This window comes from Sturnus vulgaris, chromosome 3 (assembly GCF_052056855.1).
Source record: "Sturnus vulgaris isolate bStuVul1 chromosome 3, bStuVul1.hap1, whole genome shotgun sequence".
Lineage (NCBI taxonomy): Eukaryota > Metazoa > Chordata > Aves > Passeriformes > Sturnidae > Sturnus > Sturnus vulgaris.
Window position 1 is genome coordinate 93,675,538 of NC_142245.1, and position 17,131 is coordinate 93,692,668.

A 17,131-nucleotide genomic window follows, 5' to 3' on the forward strand; every position below is an offset into this window, starting at 1 on the left:
ATTCAAATATTGAAATAGATTGCAATCAAAGAATAACACAGATCTCTTAGGATAAAAAAAAACAAACATTCAAAGTACATATAGAGTTCCAAGAACAAGAGACAGAAAGACAGTAACAAAAATATCTATAAATATATTCAAATACAGGGAAAAAGTTACTCTAAAAATGTTTGACCAAAAATCAGCTGTCACAGCCTTGTTTTGTTCCTGTCTTGCAACTTTTGCAGAAAATAATAATTTTTATAATATACTTGATTAAGTGAACATTTTCAAGGTAAGAGTATGGCATATGGAGAGAGGGTACTACACAATATTGAAATAATTAAATATACTTTATTCATCAGGGACTGTTGAAAGTCCCTATGCTATCCCCAGAGGCAAAGCGGAAACACCACTCCACTGAAAATGATGTCTGAAAATTCAAATCTGTAAAGAAGTTTAAAAAAATTCAGAAGGGCACACACTTTTCCAAGCAATGATGGAGAAGAAAAAAAAAACAAGATAGTTGGACCGGAAGATCAAGGACATTAGTTTTATCTTGTCTCTTGAAAGATACTAGTTTCAAGCTGATAAACAAAATGATAAGAAATAAATTTATTTGTATTTGATAAAAAAAGATTGTGTCAAACCAACTTAATTTTTTTCTTGACAGGTTAACTGCTTTTGTAGATTTGGAAATGGAAAGGGGAGGAAACAGTTCTGTGCTCACATTCATAAGGCTTGTAGAGCCCTTTCAGAAAAAAATATAGAAATTTAGTGTGGATGAAACTATTACAGTACAATAAATATACAATAAGGTACAGTAGGCACTGGAAAAATTTCTAAGAAAGGCTGTGAAATCTCTATCCATGGAGATACTAAAAATACATACAGAAATAGATCCACCTCTTCAACCAGCTTTAGGTGACCCTGCTTGAGCAGGGGGTTGGACTACATGACTCCTAGAGGGTCCTTCCACCCCAAATTATTATGTGATTTCTGTGATGCTGCGAAAAAAATATTTTATTAATAAATGTGATGACAATATAAGACCAGTTAAAATTTAAAGATGATTCCAGCCTACAATTATAGCTAGCACTATGATTGAGAAGGTTAGAAGTCAAAACAAGCTAGATGAACTAAAGAAAGAATGTAAAACAAAACCAATTCGATTCTATAAAGAAACATGCTAAGCCTAAATGGGGAAGGAGAAATGACATGCACAAATACAAAATAGAGATGCAATAGAAAAAGGTTTGGATGTCACACAGAACTTATATAATCTAGAGAAAAATGTAGTAATGTTGCAAAAAAAATGAATCATCTAGACATTGTATTTAACCGTCTGAAAAACTAAAAGAATTTCAGAAAATACATTTGTTTTGTTTACGGGATTGTTTTATCTATGACTTGTGAAAAAATTATTTCACATCATTTGATGACCAAACTGTGTTCAGTTTGTGACATAGTTTAAAAAGAGTAGAAGCCTACTAACGTGGAAAATATGATACATAAAGAGTCATTGAAAGGTTTGTACATGTTTAGAAAAAGTAAGACTTGTCAGGCAGGGGGTAGTGTGATAATGGTGTCATGGTCCCAAGTTGCTAATAATTGCAGCCTCTCCTAGAGTTTGATCTACTGCCTGTGTTCCTTCTCAATCAACTTTTACAACTATTTTCCAAACACATTTATCACTGTTGTGCCAGAATTTCTCATATCTTTTTGTAGTCAGGACTCTCAGTATTGCCCATTATTTAATTTTAGGTTATCTCCTATTAAGAAAAATAATCAAGTATTCAACCAAAGAAGAAAAGAAAAAATATTTCTTTTCAGCTATGTTCAAGGTTGCTGAAACTTACATACTGAATATTTTTCCCTGGGAATGAAACTCTGTTGCCTGAGCTGAGTTTATTTATTTAACACTACTACTTCAGTTAGGAAGTTGGAAGTTGATAAATTTCCTACAGCTTTTGGCCTTATTTCAAAAATGTGAAACAGTGGAGTCAATGTAATTTTGAATTATCATTTCAAAAAGAAACTAATGAGTTTACCTGTTATATGTGTACTCAGAATGCCAAAGCAGCTGACGTGTTCAGGAAGGGATGGTAGGCTGCCCTAAGAGGAAGGACTTTTAAGAGTGCTGCTATGACCTCCACCTATTCTAACATATTTCAAAATATGAAGTATGATTTGTCCAAAAAGAGCCTATGTGTATCAAAGTAAAAATTTCATACAGATGAAATTATTAAGGGCACTTACAGTGCAGAATAATGTAGACTTAAATGGGTTCTTTGAGACTATATTAAGCAATTTTATCCAGGCAAAGGGAATCTAAAAATGCACTATGTTAGCTAATATGGTAATTTGCATTAAGAGTATTTGCAGTCAAGTCTAAAGAAACTTATTCGTCTGGAATTTAAGTATGTCAGGGTTACCTCATGAAAACTAGATCATAAGCTTTCAAATCTGACTTCTGAGATATAAGAAGAGCTGGAGGGTATAGAGAATGTTTCTCTGTGGAAGCTAGAGTCATTATTGATGATATTTTTATTTGTAGTCCTGCTTCCAACACTCATATCTATAGTTCTGAAGCCTTCACTTTATGCCCTGATAAATCAATTTTTTCCTTAGTTTTGAACTCCTCCTATTTTGTTCCTAAGGCTGTGTGGGAGTCCCACATAAACAGGGCAGGGTAGAAGCAGTAAACTGAGAGTACAACTTCAACAGAAACAGTTAAAGATGCACAAGCAGCTGAGAGGACCAGCACCTTCTTAGCCCTTTAGAGGGCTAAGAAACTAGGAAATGCCTGTAAAGAAGGCAGTTATAGTGGAGTAAACTTGGCTAGATCCCAGGTGCCCAAGTCTTAAAAACACCTTCCTCCTACCCCTCCATTCTTCTCTGGCTGAACTTCACTTTCAATTTTATCTACCTCCTCCCTCTGAGAGGTGCAAGGGGGACAGGACATGAGGGTTGTGATCAGTTTATCTCACATTATCTTTGCAATTCCTTCCTCCTTGGAGGAAGGACCCCTCAGACTCTTCTCCTCCAGCATTGGCTTCCTCCCCCAGGAGACAGTCTTCCATGAATATTTAAAATTTGAATGCTTCTCATGAGCTACAGTTCTTAATAATTGGTTCTGGAATAGAGTACGATCTTTCAGGAATAATGTGCTCCAGTGTGGGTCTCCTACAGTGTCACAGATCCTGCCAGGAGCCTAATCCATTGTAACTTCCCATAAGATCCCAGCCTCCTTTGAGCATCCATCTGCTTCTGAGTGGAGTCCTGCACAGGCTGCAGGTGGATCTTTGATCCACTGGGAACCTTAATGGGCTCCAGTAGGACAGCTGCTTCACCATGGTCTTCCACACAGCTTGCAGGGCCTTCCAAACCTTCAGCACCTCCTCCCTCTTCTTCATCACTGACCTTAGTGTTTCAGAATTCTTGCTCTCACATTCTCATTCTTCTCTATGGCTGCTGTTTTTCTGCAGCAGCTTTTGTGTCCTTCTTAACTATGTTATCCCAGAGACTCTACCACCATCTCTGAGGTGTTCAGCTTTTCCAGCAGCAGGCCCATCCAGATGCCAGATGGCATTGGTTCTGTTGGACATGTGGGAAGTTTATGGCAGTTTCTCACAGAAGCCCCTCCTGTAGCCACCCCTGTCTACTAACTAACACTTGGCCATGCAGGCCTAATGCAGAGGTGAGAGTGATAGGGTATTTTAGTTATTGGTTTTGTTTCTCATCATCCTAGTCTATTTTTAATTGGCAATAAGTTATATTGTTTTTTCTCAAATTGAGTCTGGTTTGACTGTGATGGTAATTATTAAGTGATCTTTTTGTCTTTGTCTTAGCCCTTGAGTTTTTTCATGTTATTTTCTACCTTCTCTGTTATTTTCTACCTATTCTCTCCCCATGTACTGTTGAAGGGTGTAATGAGAGAACAGCTTAGTGGGGGACTGGCAGCCAGAAAAGGTCAATTCCCCACACATAGTAATGGAAAATAAAAGAAATTCCTGTCATCCCAATAGAGAGTCTCTATTTGTTTCCCTCATGTGTATGTATACATTATTGCTCATTATATTATTAAATTCAATAATCATTTGCTATCACTAGAAGCACAATGTATAATGTCCCATTAATAAGCCTCCATTTGAAAATTTCAGAGAGTTCTTTTCAGTGGATAGCTCCAGGTTTATTTGCCAAAAACTATTTAATCACTGCTATAAGACCTAATTACTGGAGACCCTTTCTGTCAGATAAGAGTTATACAATTATGAAAGCTATATTATTTATGTTTCTTTTTTTTTTTATGCATAGGATAATATATGTAAGAATTCAGTTGTTTGTGAGCTCTTCAATTGCAGTTTTTTGACATTGCTTATTCTTGCAGCAAGTAATCATGACTATGCAGAGTAAAACTGAGTTGTCCTGCAGTATCAGAAACTGAATAGATGAAATAATCAAATATGATCTATGTACTAGCAAATTTTTTATTCATACTTTGAACTATAGTATCTTCCTATAGTTTCAGATGTTCAATACTTTTATTGGTTTGGTGTTGTTAATTGATTGACAAAATATACCTTAAAGCTCCAGTCTTTTTCTATTTCATTTGGACTTCCTTATTATATGAAACTTAAAATTTGAAAACCTTCTGTGAGTCAGACAACAGCTAGAGAAAGGGTTTTATATCCCGTATCAGTTCTCAGGCAATGCTAACTAGGATCTTTTGGTGGCTCTTTCTTTCTCCTGTCTTCCTCATTTTGTGTTTTGTTCGGGGGTTTTGTTGTTGTTGTTGTTTGGTTTTTTATTTCTTTTTACTGCCTGAAAAAAAAAGGTGAAAAAACAAAATTAAATCTGTTTGTTTCAGGTGTTACTCTGGAATCAGATTCCTGCCTTGACCCAGGAATTCCTGTGAATGGCCATCGCCATGGTAACAACTTTAATATCCGCTCCACAGTAACCTTCAGCTGTGATCCAGGATATACACTGAGTGATGAAGAACCTCTCATATGTGAAAGAAACCATCAGTGGAATCATGCATTACCCAGCTGTGATGGTAAGTGTCAAGCTCTTCAGATGGCAGCTTTAAAGTCCACAAAAATTACTCTACTATTTTTCAGAACTAATTAAGCTTGTCATTGCTACTACCTCCCTTCAATTACAGTAAGATCCACACTTTAAAAAAAAAATATTTTAATGTAATTAAAAGGCATGCTTTACATCTCTGTATCAGAGTAAAGTACTGAAAAAAAAACAAAACAAGCACATATTCACAAATAGAAAAATTCAGATTCTCACAGGGTGCCATTGTTCAACTGTGAATCAAAAAGGTGACATAAAATTAATACTTCTAAAACAAAGCAAATAAACTTAATTGATATTTTAAACTCTAAGTACTGCATATCAGAATGATTGCTTGAAATTTAGGATGTTCAGTACTAAAACAGACCATGATCAGCCAATGTAATTAATTTTCTTAAATGCTTTTCTTTTGAAATTTCAGTTAGCTTATTAATTATTAATTATTTTGGTGGATATGAAGTATGAAACTGTCTAGAATTTTCATGATTTTTTTTTTTAATTGCTGAATTACTTCATGCTTTAACCACAGTCAGCAACCAAGCCTCACATAGCACACTTGCTCACTCCCACCAGCAGGATCAAGGAGAGAATCAGAAAGCTAAAAGTGATGACACTCCTGGGTTGAGATAAAGACAGTTAATAAGAAAAAAAAAAGCGGTACACACAAGCAAAGAAACCAAGGAATTTATTCACTGTTTCCCAAGGACAGCGGGTGTTCAGCCATCTCCAGGAGAGCAGGGCCCCATCACATGTAGTGGTCACTTAGGATGACAAATATCATCAGTCTGAACTTCTCTGTTTTCCCTTTTTCTCCCCACTTTATACACTGAGTGTGATGCCATATGGTGTGGGGTATTCTTTGGGTTAACTGCAGTCCCTGCTGCATCTCCTCCTAATCTCCAACTCATCTCCAACTTCCTCACCAGTGTGACATATGAAAAGCAGAAAAAGTCTTGGCTCCATGTAAACCCTGCTCAGCAATAACAAAAACATCTCTATGTTATCAACCCTGTGCTCATCACAAATCCAAAACACAAACCCATACTGAGAAGAAAAATAACTCTACCCCAACCAAAACAAGCACAACTGTATCTGCAAATATTTGTGTTCTTTTTTGTAATTGGACTTTTTTGTATAAGTTCTGTGTCTGTGAACCACTGAATCAATTTAATTTCTTCGTGGAATCCTTGTATAGTTGCTACAAAATCTCTCTTAAAGAAACCACAGAATAACAGCAAAGACAGGCTCTTGCTTTCGTGAATTACTTACACTAATGTATTTGTAACTTGCTTTTGAGGTCCAAGGTTTTCATTGATTACAGTGGAATGTCAGAGGACACAGATTCAGCAAAGTATTTTAGTTTCTCACTCCGTTTTAAAGCACTAGTCTTCTCCTTCTAACTCTCTCTACAGCCTTCTGGCCCCATGCTCAAAACATCTAAACTACCAAAAGATTATTATAGAAGTTAGCCAATCTAGCATTCAAACACACTGCAACTCATTCCAACTTTACAAGTACAGATACAAAGCATTTTTCGAATTTTTCATTGTTTTTGTGGGTTTCTTTCCTTATTTGCTTTACCATGATGAATTTACAGATGTAAAAGAATCTTAAGTTTGAATACTATTCTCTTCTTTTTCTACTTACTTTGTAATAAAATGTGTGGATGTATTTTTGAGTTAAAATATCAATATTAAGCTCTTTTGTTTGCATATGAATGTTGAACATCAGGAAGATCTAGTTAATTTTTACTCAGTGAAAGAGCTTTTTTTCCCCAGGTCCTTCACCCACTTTCATGTGAGTGTATGAGAAAATGTCAAGCCTTTCTGGAATATATCCTCTAGGCAATCAACAGACAAGGGTTCAAACACAGATTCAATCTCTTCCTCACAGATTAAACTCCATTGTAATAGCTAGTCTAAAAACATAGAATAGAACTCACATTCTATTAGGTTATCATTTTGTTAGTGTGTTTGCCTTTTGAGGCTCCACAAATTGTGACCTAAATTTTTGGAATGTGACAGATTTAACTGAGGTGGAAATGAGCATTTTGCAGTCATCTGTGGAGTACTGATGTCCTCAAAATTTTAAATTCAGAAATTAATTTAGCAGAATAAATGCCTAAGGGAAAAGCATGTTTCTTTGTTTCATGCCAACAAAGAAGAAATAAACTTGTGTACAAATACAAGGTGGTTAAAGTTCCCCCTAAGTGATGTGTCATTCTAATGAATATGCTAATGCCAAGATGGAACATGAAAATAATTTTTGAGTGAGAGCTTAATTAAAGCATATTAATTCCAGATTTTTAATTTTATTTAAAATATAAAAATTATTTTGAAATATGTAATATCTGCTTTAAGTAATGTTGCACATTTTAATGTTGCACAAAATATTTTCTACTTTCTGTGGTGTTTACAAAATTAGATAAAGATTTTTGAATGAATGCATTATTGTTAATTTATGGCACTATAAACCTGATGTCTGTAATGCTGCTTTTTAATATTAAGTATTGTTATCAATCATATATTTACTGTGGGCTTAGTCAAATGTGTTTTAATCATACTTGCATGAAGAAATAACTATTTTCAGGTAAAACCCGGCTGGAAGCACTTCCTTTCCTTATACTTACTTATAAATATATATAAATTACATAAATCCAAAAAACATTAAAAACTTTAACAAAAACCTTTTTTAGTCTAATAAGAAATGAAAAAAGGAACTTAAGCTATAAACCAAGTATATGCGTATATATACACACATCTACATATAGGTACTGCAAGTTTTTTTAATATTTTGTCATTTATATTTTCCATCTAGTTAGAGGCAAAGCATATCACTCTATGTGAGGAAAAAGACTAAAAACATCCTAATGTTTTGTTGCTTTACTGTTTAAACATTTAGTATATTAAAAAAAAAAAACAGCATAAAGACTGAACAGCAAGAGATGAGTGAAAAGAACAGTCATGCTGTATTTATAAGATCTGTGAGCAATTCAGCATGCTAATCTTAAACTTTAATTAATTTGCTATGCAAATTTGAACAGCCTAGTTTAGCAAATTCAAGTATGCATAAAATGTTTTCTAGCATAGTTCTCATGTCTTCCAAAATATTAAAATCCAAATAAATTACTTATGATGGGACAATCTAAATCTTTGGAAAAGAGGAAATTTCACTTGTTTAGTTTTTTCCCCCCGAATGTTGCAGTAAACATCAAACTCATTTATTTGAAAAAAAATGTGCTTTTTACTTAAGCATTTTTGTTTGTTAAAAATGCAGCTGAATGTATGGCTTTCAAAATATTTTGATAAAGAAAAGTAGCAGCAAGATTTTCTTCACAAAAAACAGCCCAAAACCCCCTATTTCTTACATACTACTGCAATAGGAATTAATACTTGCAATAAAACATTTTCTTATTTTTGTATTTTATTTTGTATCTGCTAACTGACAGGAGAGGCTGTAGATGAACAATAAACTCCTTTTCAAGGACTAATTTAGAAGAAAACAAATTATTGTCAAAATGAATGTTCTGGCTTTGGATTAATTACCTTCTTATTTTAATCCTTGACTCTAATTTTAAGTGTAGTTAAAAAATGCACTCTCGATAGGCTTTTTGTATGACGATTTTTTTTTTTTTCCTCAAGCTTTGTGTGGTGGATATATTCATGGGAAAAGTGGAACTGTCCTTTCTCCAGGTTTTCCTGATTTCTACCCAAACTCTTTGAACTGCACCTGGACTATTGAAGTGTCCCATGGCAAGGGTAAATATCTAATATGTTTTGCATATATATAATGTCTATATGGAAAAAAAAATCAGACATACATTGCTAAAAAAAATAAAATGTCCTTCATGAGTTAAACCAGCACTTTCTGCCATTCCTTTAAGGAAGAAGTTTAATTTCCCAAAATTAATATCTTCAAAAGTGGTATTTCCAGTTTGTGTTTATTTTTCAAAGGAACAATTCTTTTTAACAGTTGCCAGAGGCAATGTGTTTTAGTCTCAGAAAAATGGAAAAGAGTAGAAGAGGTAAAATATGGGAAAATAATAGCTGCTTGTTAAATAGTTTTAAATTGAACTTGAATAATATACTTCACTATTATTAAGCATAAAGGAACAGATTTGATCTGTGTATTGGTAACCTTCGATTTCCAACTTAAACCATTGGAACAAAAAACTTATATATATCTTTATGTTACATATACAGTAGAGTAATATTTGAATGCATAGCTGAGCTTGTCATCTTATCCATTAGGGGAATGTGTAAAACAACCTAAAAAAGCCCAGAGAGTACTAATAACGTGTTACATACCATTAAAGCAAATCATAATAAAAAGTCACTGACAGGTATATGGGAAATTTCTACTTTTAAAAATCTTCTTCAAGACTTTTTTTTTGTTTAAAAGTCATAAGACATTTTTAATGTAAAATAGATGAGAAAATGTGCGAAGAAGAATGTTGTTCCCCACAGTAAATTTATAAATTTATCATATTTTTTGTATTTGAAAATTTATTGTATTTGAAAATTCAACAATAAGTCAAAACTTAATTAATTACTGGATTAGAAGCTGGCAAATGAAAAAAAGTCATGATGCCAGGTAAATGATCAGTCTTAGAAAGTAAGAATCTATATTTATGTGAGACTGTACATAAAACTTGTGTATGCTTTGTTCTTGTATTTGGAAACTTCCCTGAAGCTTAAAATTAAAACCATAATTGTGTTGGAGGAAATGCAAGAATAAAACACAAATAGAAAATTTCAGCCAAGTATTAAAGTACGTTTCCTAGTTAATAATGAAATAAAGGTAGATATTATAAACAAAAGAGACATACAGGGACTTGAATAACACCTAAATAATACAAATCTGAATTTTTGGAGTGCTATATAAAAATAGCACTGAATGCCATCAATTCTGTTATGGGAACTATTGATTTAAAGTGAGCTAAACAAGTATCTACATTGCATTTAGTATTCAGTTGAGCTCATGTACTTTCTGCAAACTTTATTTTCAGAATTTCAGATTTGATTTTAGCTTTTTCTCAAAATGTTTCTGTGTAATAAAATAATTTATTTCTGTGTCACCTACGTATGAAGGAATAGAAAAACATGCTATTAAATGCTTTTTTCCCCCCTCCCTTTTTAATTCTTTTAAAGGTGTACAGCTGGTTTTTCATACTTTTCACCTTGAGAGCTCTCATGACTATTTGCTCATCACTGAAGATGGGAGCTTCACAGAACCAGTAGCCAGATTGACTGGCTCAGTCTTACCCCCTACAATTAAAGCCGGCCTCTTTGGAAATTTTACTGCGCAGCTTCGATTTATATCTGATTTTTCAATTTCTTATGAAGGTTTCAACATAACATTTTCAGGTAATGAATTCCATTCTGCTAAATATCCTGAAACTGTTCCAGATGATATTTCATTTGCAGATAACAGAAACATTATGAAACACCACAAAGTTAAAAAAAAAAAAAAAAAAGTGAATTGAAATCGTATAGTCTCTATCATAGAAAAGTGGTTAAGGTTTAAAAAGGTGGCCAAGAAAATTGAGAAGAATGTTGGTGATTTGACTGTTTTAATTTTTCTCACAGAAACATTAAAATTGTCGAAAAAGAAGTCCGGAGGAAAATTAAGGGGAAAAAATTACAAAAATAGAAGGTACTGCTGCAGAAGAAAGGAACTAACTTGTTGTAAAAAGCAACAATTTTTAAATCTATTAAAAAAGCAGTGGTATGCTAACTCAGATTCCCAAAGGACTCTAAATTGAAGACTGGTTTTGAAATAGAAAATGTGTATATGAAGAGAAAATAAAACACCTATTAGCTATTGATGTATTTCTGCAAAATATATCTTTAGGATACATGAAACATTTGTTACTTCTTCTTGTTTGCAGTCTTCTAAACCTAGATGACATCTAATATACATTTCTCAATAATTTTCTTTGCCTATCTCCATTACTAGGAAGTAGAATTACAGATGTGCATTTTGTAGCAGGGTATCTCACCCCCCAGCAATATCTCATCTGTTGTTTATTTGCTGGTCAGATAACTCAAACAGGATTAGGTGTCATGTAGTGAGTTATTTTGGCCATAGCCAAAATGGCCAGTGGTCTGGCATCTCCCAACTGCCAATAAATATCTCAGTTTTGAAGTGAGATCTGGAAGGTAAAGCTGGATTTCATACTCACAGACACCTCACTTACAAAAAGAAAAGCCGTACCAAACTTTCACAAAGCAGAAATCCTAAAAGAAATAATATTGTAATTTACCGTCAAAATGGCAATAATGTACACAGATTTCTTTACTTAGCCATTGGGGAATAACTGTAAAATAAGCATCCCTACTCAGTGGAGAAACTCCACATATTTCTGGGATCATGTATAGGCTGGCTTTAATTATAGGTACCTTGAAATAGTGCACTGTTTTACACTAAGCTATAATCTACTGGTAGTTCTTTAGTTGCATACTATGTAGTAATTCTGATTAGGATCTTTGGTCTCTTACCTCTGTCTGTCTAATAAATAATTATAATTATAAATAGACCTGATTTATTATCATTAGAACTTGCAGACCAGAGTTAGTCCTTAAATTTAAGATGCTGCTGAGTTCTGAGGCTAAGACAGGGCTTGTCTGAGGCTTACACTTGTCCCGTGACACATATGAATTAATCAAGTGTTATACATGGGCATAAGCACATGTATATTCTATGGAAGGAGTATATAAGGAATTCACATCCAACTCTCCTACATCATTTTTCAGGAACTGAAAGCCAATAAGATTTGTTGAGAATTGACAATGTTGACAATCATGCTATTTATGAGTAATGTATCTCATTTAGCTTACTTATTTAAAAGAGGAAAAAACTACCTCACTGATAGAACAATAGTGTTAGATTTACTCCTATAAAATGCTAAAATACATTAATTCTGGATATTTTGCACTCATCAAAAGCAGAGGTCAGCAGTTTTAAAAGTTTTAAATGTAAATATATTAATTATTTATCTGATAATTTATTTGTCACTAAGTCAAAGGAGTAGAGCACTAGCCAAGTTGTAGAAAAACACAGAAAAAAGGGGAAACTGTGCAGTAACAAAAGATATGGAACACAGAACTTTTGGAATACAATTGAAGGTTTATGTCCTATCTACTACTGCTACAATATACAGAGCCGGCATATACCATCATTTATCTTAAATGCACATTTTAAGAAATATTCTGGTTTTGTACTTTTACTCAATTGGAATATATTTCTTCTTAGTAAGAAGTGTTTAGTGAGAACACATATTTTGAATGTCATCAAGCCTAGATATTTGTCATGAAAATTACCATGTGCCTAAAGGTATAATATAGGGTATCTCCACGTCTAGCTTAGCATCTGCAGTACTGAGCAGAGGCAGTAGATCATATATTTTCTAAACTTAGAACATTTTCCAGCAGAAACAGATTGCCTCTAATATTCAGAACTTTCCTACAAGACAGTTATTAAAGGGAAGGATTTATTTATTTATTTTATTCCATATATTAGTTGTTTAAAGACTCACTCAGAAGCTTTGGTTTAATTTCTTCCCTGACTAAATGGAGTCTCTTCCTCTAAATAAGTAGATTTGACCCTACTTTCCACTGACTTACAAGGTCAATATTCTAGAAAACATTTTTTCTTATCTGCTGCCAGAAGGGATCTCTTGGGTCTTTTGGATCATATTCTGAAGAATATAAAATAAAACCTTTTCCATTAGATGTTATGTTGTTCTGTTTCAACATCTTTTCTCGAAGTAAGTGGTAGTGAATATCAAAGAAAAAAAAATATTTGAGAAAATAGGATAAACAAAAAGTGGTACTTCCACAGCAGTCTTTGCAGATGGGGAAATGTGTGGCTCATAAATTTTCTAAGTTTGATTTGCTTCCTATGTCACAGACATGATTTTTTCCCCCATTAGTCTATTCTGAGTCCTCCTTAATTATTCCTTATGTGTAATTATAAAAGCATCCTTTTTGAAAAAGTGTTCATATGACTTTCATTAACCTAACCTTTTGTTTGATTTTTTTTTTTTAATTAGATTTTCTTCCTTACATAATGATTTCTTTCAACAGTAAGTCTCACTTCTAAAGCTGTTTGGGAGTTCAGATGAAAAGAAACTAGAATTATATACAAAGGAAGTAATTAAACAAAATTATAGTAAACCACTTACAGTACAAGCTGATTACAGCTCTTGAAATTAAGAAAATAGATTTAGTGTGGGTAGGACACATTAGATATATAATTACTGTATATATAGGCATAATAGACTTATAGAAACAGTACTGGGTTTTAGTAGAGAACGCAACTCTGAAATATATATTTTCCAGCTGTTCCATGGTCACACAATGCAAGCAATTTGGTAAGTGCTTTTTTCCATGTGGACAACTTGTCCAGATAATAATACATTATGTTTTATTGTCTGCAGAATATGATCTGGAGCCATGTGATGATCCTGGTGTTCCTGCCTTCAGTAGGCGAATTGGTTTTCATTTTGGTGTTGGAGATTCCTTGATCTTTTCTTGTTTCCCTGGATATCGCCTGGAAGGTGCTAACAAACTCACCTGTCTGGGAGGTGGTCGGCGTGTATGGAGTGCACCTCTGCCAAGGTGTGTGGGTAGGTGGTCACATGCTTTCATTTCATTCATCAAATCGTTAATAGCACATGGCATGTCTCAGAATACTGGGCAGGGAACGAAGTGCTTGGGTTAAAACAGTTGATTGCCAAGCTGTAAAATCTTTAAAGACAGTGCAAGATATAAGTAATGCATGTCTCTTTTATTTAGAGAACAAATCATACAGAGGAATAATTAGAATCATGACAGCGAATAAGATCAAAATGTTATGTGAGATAAAATGAAAAAGTAATTATTAAACTTTATTTTTGACGAAGTTAAGTTATAAAGTTCATATTTTGTTTTTTGGGGTAGAGAAACAATGTTTAGAGCTTTTAGGTGAAAATACCTACTTTAGAGCCCTGCAGCTGGTTTTAAGGGTCGTTTTTTGCATATTGTCCTCTTATTCTTGTAATTCTAAACTTTTGGGATTTTTACAGTTTATAAACTGCATCACATTGTTTTTAAACTTGATTTTCTAAAATTAGTGTGCTGTTGTTAAACATCAGTAACTGAGAACTCAAATTGAGGGAGAAGCTCTTTTCTTGGAAAAGCTCTGGCACTGTATATTATGAAACTTGTGCAGTTGCTGTATTTGTGAGATGGTTTTATTTCCACCATGTCAAATGAATTTCATCAGATACTATTGACATAATGCTTCTGAAAAGTCAAATATGTCCATACACCTCTAAATGGATTTCCTTAAGAGAGTTCTTGTTTTAAATAAGATTTTATTTCATGAAGAGAGAAACTCAGCTTGAGCTTCTTTCTTTTATTTATTTTAAAAATATGGATCTCTATACCTGAAAACGTCAGCTACATTGAACATGCATGTAAGATACATAGAAAAACATAAAGTATCTATTTTTTTTTAATGGGGTTCTTATCCCATAATAAAAGGATGTTAAAGAGAGAAAGCAAAATAATATGGAGTTTGCCATTTATTTGAAAATTCTAGATTTAAGTCTTAGTCTGTTTTCAGCCCTGGGATATTTGCTTGGTTTGGGTTGTTTGTTTGCTCATTTGTTTGTTTATTTTGTTTGGGGTTTCTCTCTTTCTAGGGGGCTTCTTTGTGTTCCACTCAAACACGTTTAGTTTATTTTAGATATCATAAAATCTTAGTCATCTGCAGAAATATTATATTGTGCTGAAGAGACATTCTATATGATGCATGTTTTTGTAAATTCTGTTAACTTTTAGAAAGCCTTTCCTACAGTATCTATAATAAGAAGATATTCATACCCGATATCTTGAAAATGCTCGCTTAGTTATCCTCATATTGTGAATGACACATTGAAATGTTGCAAAGATTAAGTATCAATGATTAGCTTAATGAAGTATCAGCCATTGAATTAGCTATGAATTTATAGGAGTAATGTAACCACTTGCTGGGCCAGACACAGATATATGCCTCTATGTTCTCCCAAGCATAATACTAGTGTTACACATCTAATCTTATGCATATATGATATGTTTGCTATTCATATTCGAATGGAATTTCTTTTCAGAGGGCCCACCATTTCCTTCTTTGCTCTTATGTTTAGAGTAAATTGTCGACTGGCCCTGAGACACATGTCACTAAATCCATGTACATGATCCCACTTTCTGATTAGTAAAACCTTTTAAAAAATACACAAAGACAAGTGACACTTCTCTAAAATAAGATAATCTAAATAACTCTTTTAATTCAACCTATGTCTTCATTTGATCTCTTGTAGTGTAGCAAGCTAACGACATATATAATGCAACTGAGACAAATGCAAGGACAGAAACTTTGCTAGGAAGCTGAATGAAACTGAGGGGGAAAGACATACTCAGTGTCCTTCACAGCTGCTTTCATAAGTGATTTTTTTCTTAACACTAAGAGAGTTTAAAGAAGTCTCTTTTCTTGTTGCCATGGCACCCAAAACATTAGGGGTGAAGATATCCTCTTACCCTGAAAAGGAGTTCACAGAAAGACTTATTCTTTCTCAGAAGAGTGAAAAGCAATGGCTTGTCTTGAAATCTGTTGGATTTGGACTCTACATACAGAATTAAATCTATTCAATTCAGTGGCAAATTCATAAGTACATTACTGGGTTCAGTAGCCTCTTAATTATTACTTGCTAATTGTCATTTCTACGGTGACCAAACTCTCATACATGATATATACACCTCAACAAGGATTTTTGCATCCTTCTATGACACATGCTAATACAGTCTTTTGTGATTCTTTTAATCATAATCAGGATGAAAGCCCTTCAAATTTAATTGTATTTAATTTATAAACTAAACATTCACACAAGCACATGCTGATTTATATCACAGAAGTTGTATTCAGTTTCATCTCTTGAAAAAACCAACAAACCATTCTGTTTCCAAAGATCTTGCACTTCTTCCAAGTAAATAATTTAAAATCCTTCCTCTAGGGTTATCTCAAGCATGTTATACAATTTTCCTGATCAGAGAACTATTTGTGCCTTTCCACCCTTTCATCTTCTTTGAAGAGTTATTTTCCAGGTAAAGGAAAAGCAGAGCTTGGGAGGTCTAGTTAGCCTAACATCATGATGCTGCCATTCTTAATTTAAGACTCTGAGTCCTGCATGAACAATCATATCATAACTTTATCATAACTTTCAGTGGCCTTCCCTCCATGCTGTGCAGGTAGATGGTCTTCCCCTGGATTTCTTTATCTAATTGCCAATCTGAAGCTAGTTAGCTCTCAGAATAAAGCAGCATACACTCTTCTGCAATAAGAATTCTTCTTTTCACAACAAAACACCACCAAGTTTACCTGCAAAATCAGATTTGTATTCATAAATCGGTAGACTTGTAAATCTTATTTCCTTGTGCCAACTGTTCACTTGTTTGTCTCTTCAATTAGAATGATTTTGTGAAGCTCAGCTATGCACTTCAGGTTGTTTTGCATATTATTCCACTTGGCCCCAGAGTTTTAAAGAGTCTAACTAGAGCTTCCCTTTGAGTTGTCACTCCATTTTTAAATGTGTCCTTCATTTGGATCTGTCCCTTGACTAGAAAGCAGTTTGTGTCTACAGCCACCTACTTGCCACTATCTGAAGAAGAGCTTTACAGTTAAAATGTGTGCTGAAGATCCAGGCCCTTATGGCTGACTCCATTTGCACAGTTTAAACACATATTATAATTACCAAAGGATTTCCCCCATCTCAGAAGACTAAACTTTTTCTGTTCTTTTATTCCTCTTTAAAGGGGTGTTTTTTCCTGTAGAAGCAAATCCCCTTCCTGTCTATTGAATTTTCTGTTTACATTGACATGATGTGGCTTTTCGAGAATATTCTGTCCTTCCACCTCTATAGACCCCGTGTGGGAACACTGGGACTGCCAATCTCCTCACAGAGAATTTTTCATTCTTAAATTGTTTATAAGAAGGTAGTGGGGTCATCCATAAAAGAATCTCATTTCCTCTAAGACCTTCCTCAAAA

The 17,131-nt window shown here is 33.8% G+C and overlaps 1 protein-coding gene across 2 annotated transcripts in view; it reads left to right on the plus strand.

Moving 5' to 3' along the window:
• Window positions 1-17,131, plus strand: part of CSMD1 (CUB and Sushi multiple domains 1) — a 1,072,714-nt gene that overhangs the window by 826,476 nt on the left and 229,107 nt on the right. For both annotated transcript variants that reach the window (XM_014869526.2, XM_088162298.1), the window contains exons 18-21: window positions 4,850-5,038; window positions 8,706-8,822; window positions 10,215-10,430; window positions 13,505-13,693. In XM_014869526.2, the coding sequence (XP_014725012.1) occupies window positions 4,850-5,038; window positions 8,706-8,822; window positions 10,215-10,430; window positions 13,505-13,693 (711 nt within the window). The remainder of the gene's footprint in view (window positions 1-4,849; window positions 5,039-8,705; window positions 8,823-10,214; window positions 10,431-13,504; window positions 13,694-17,131) is intronic.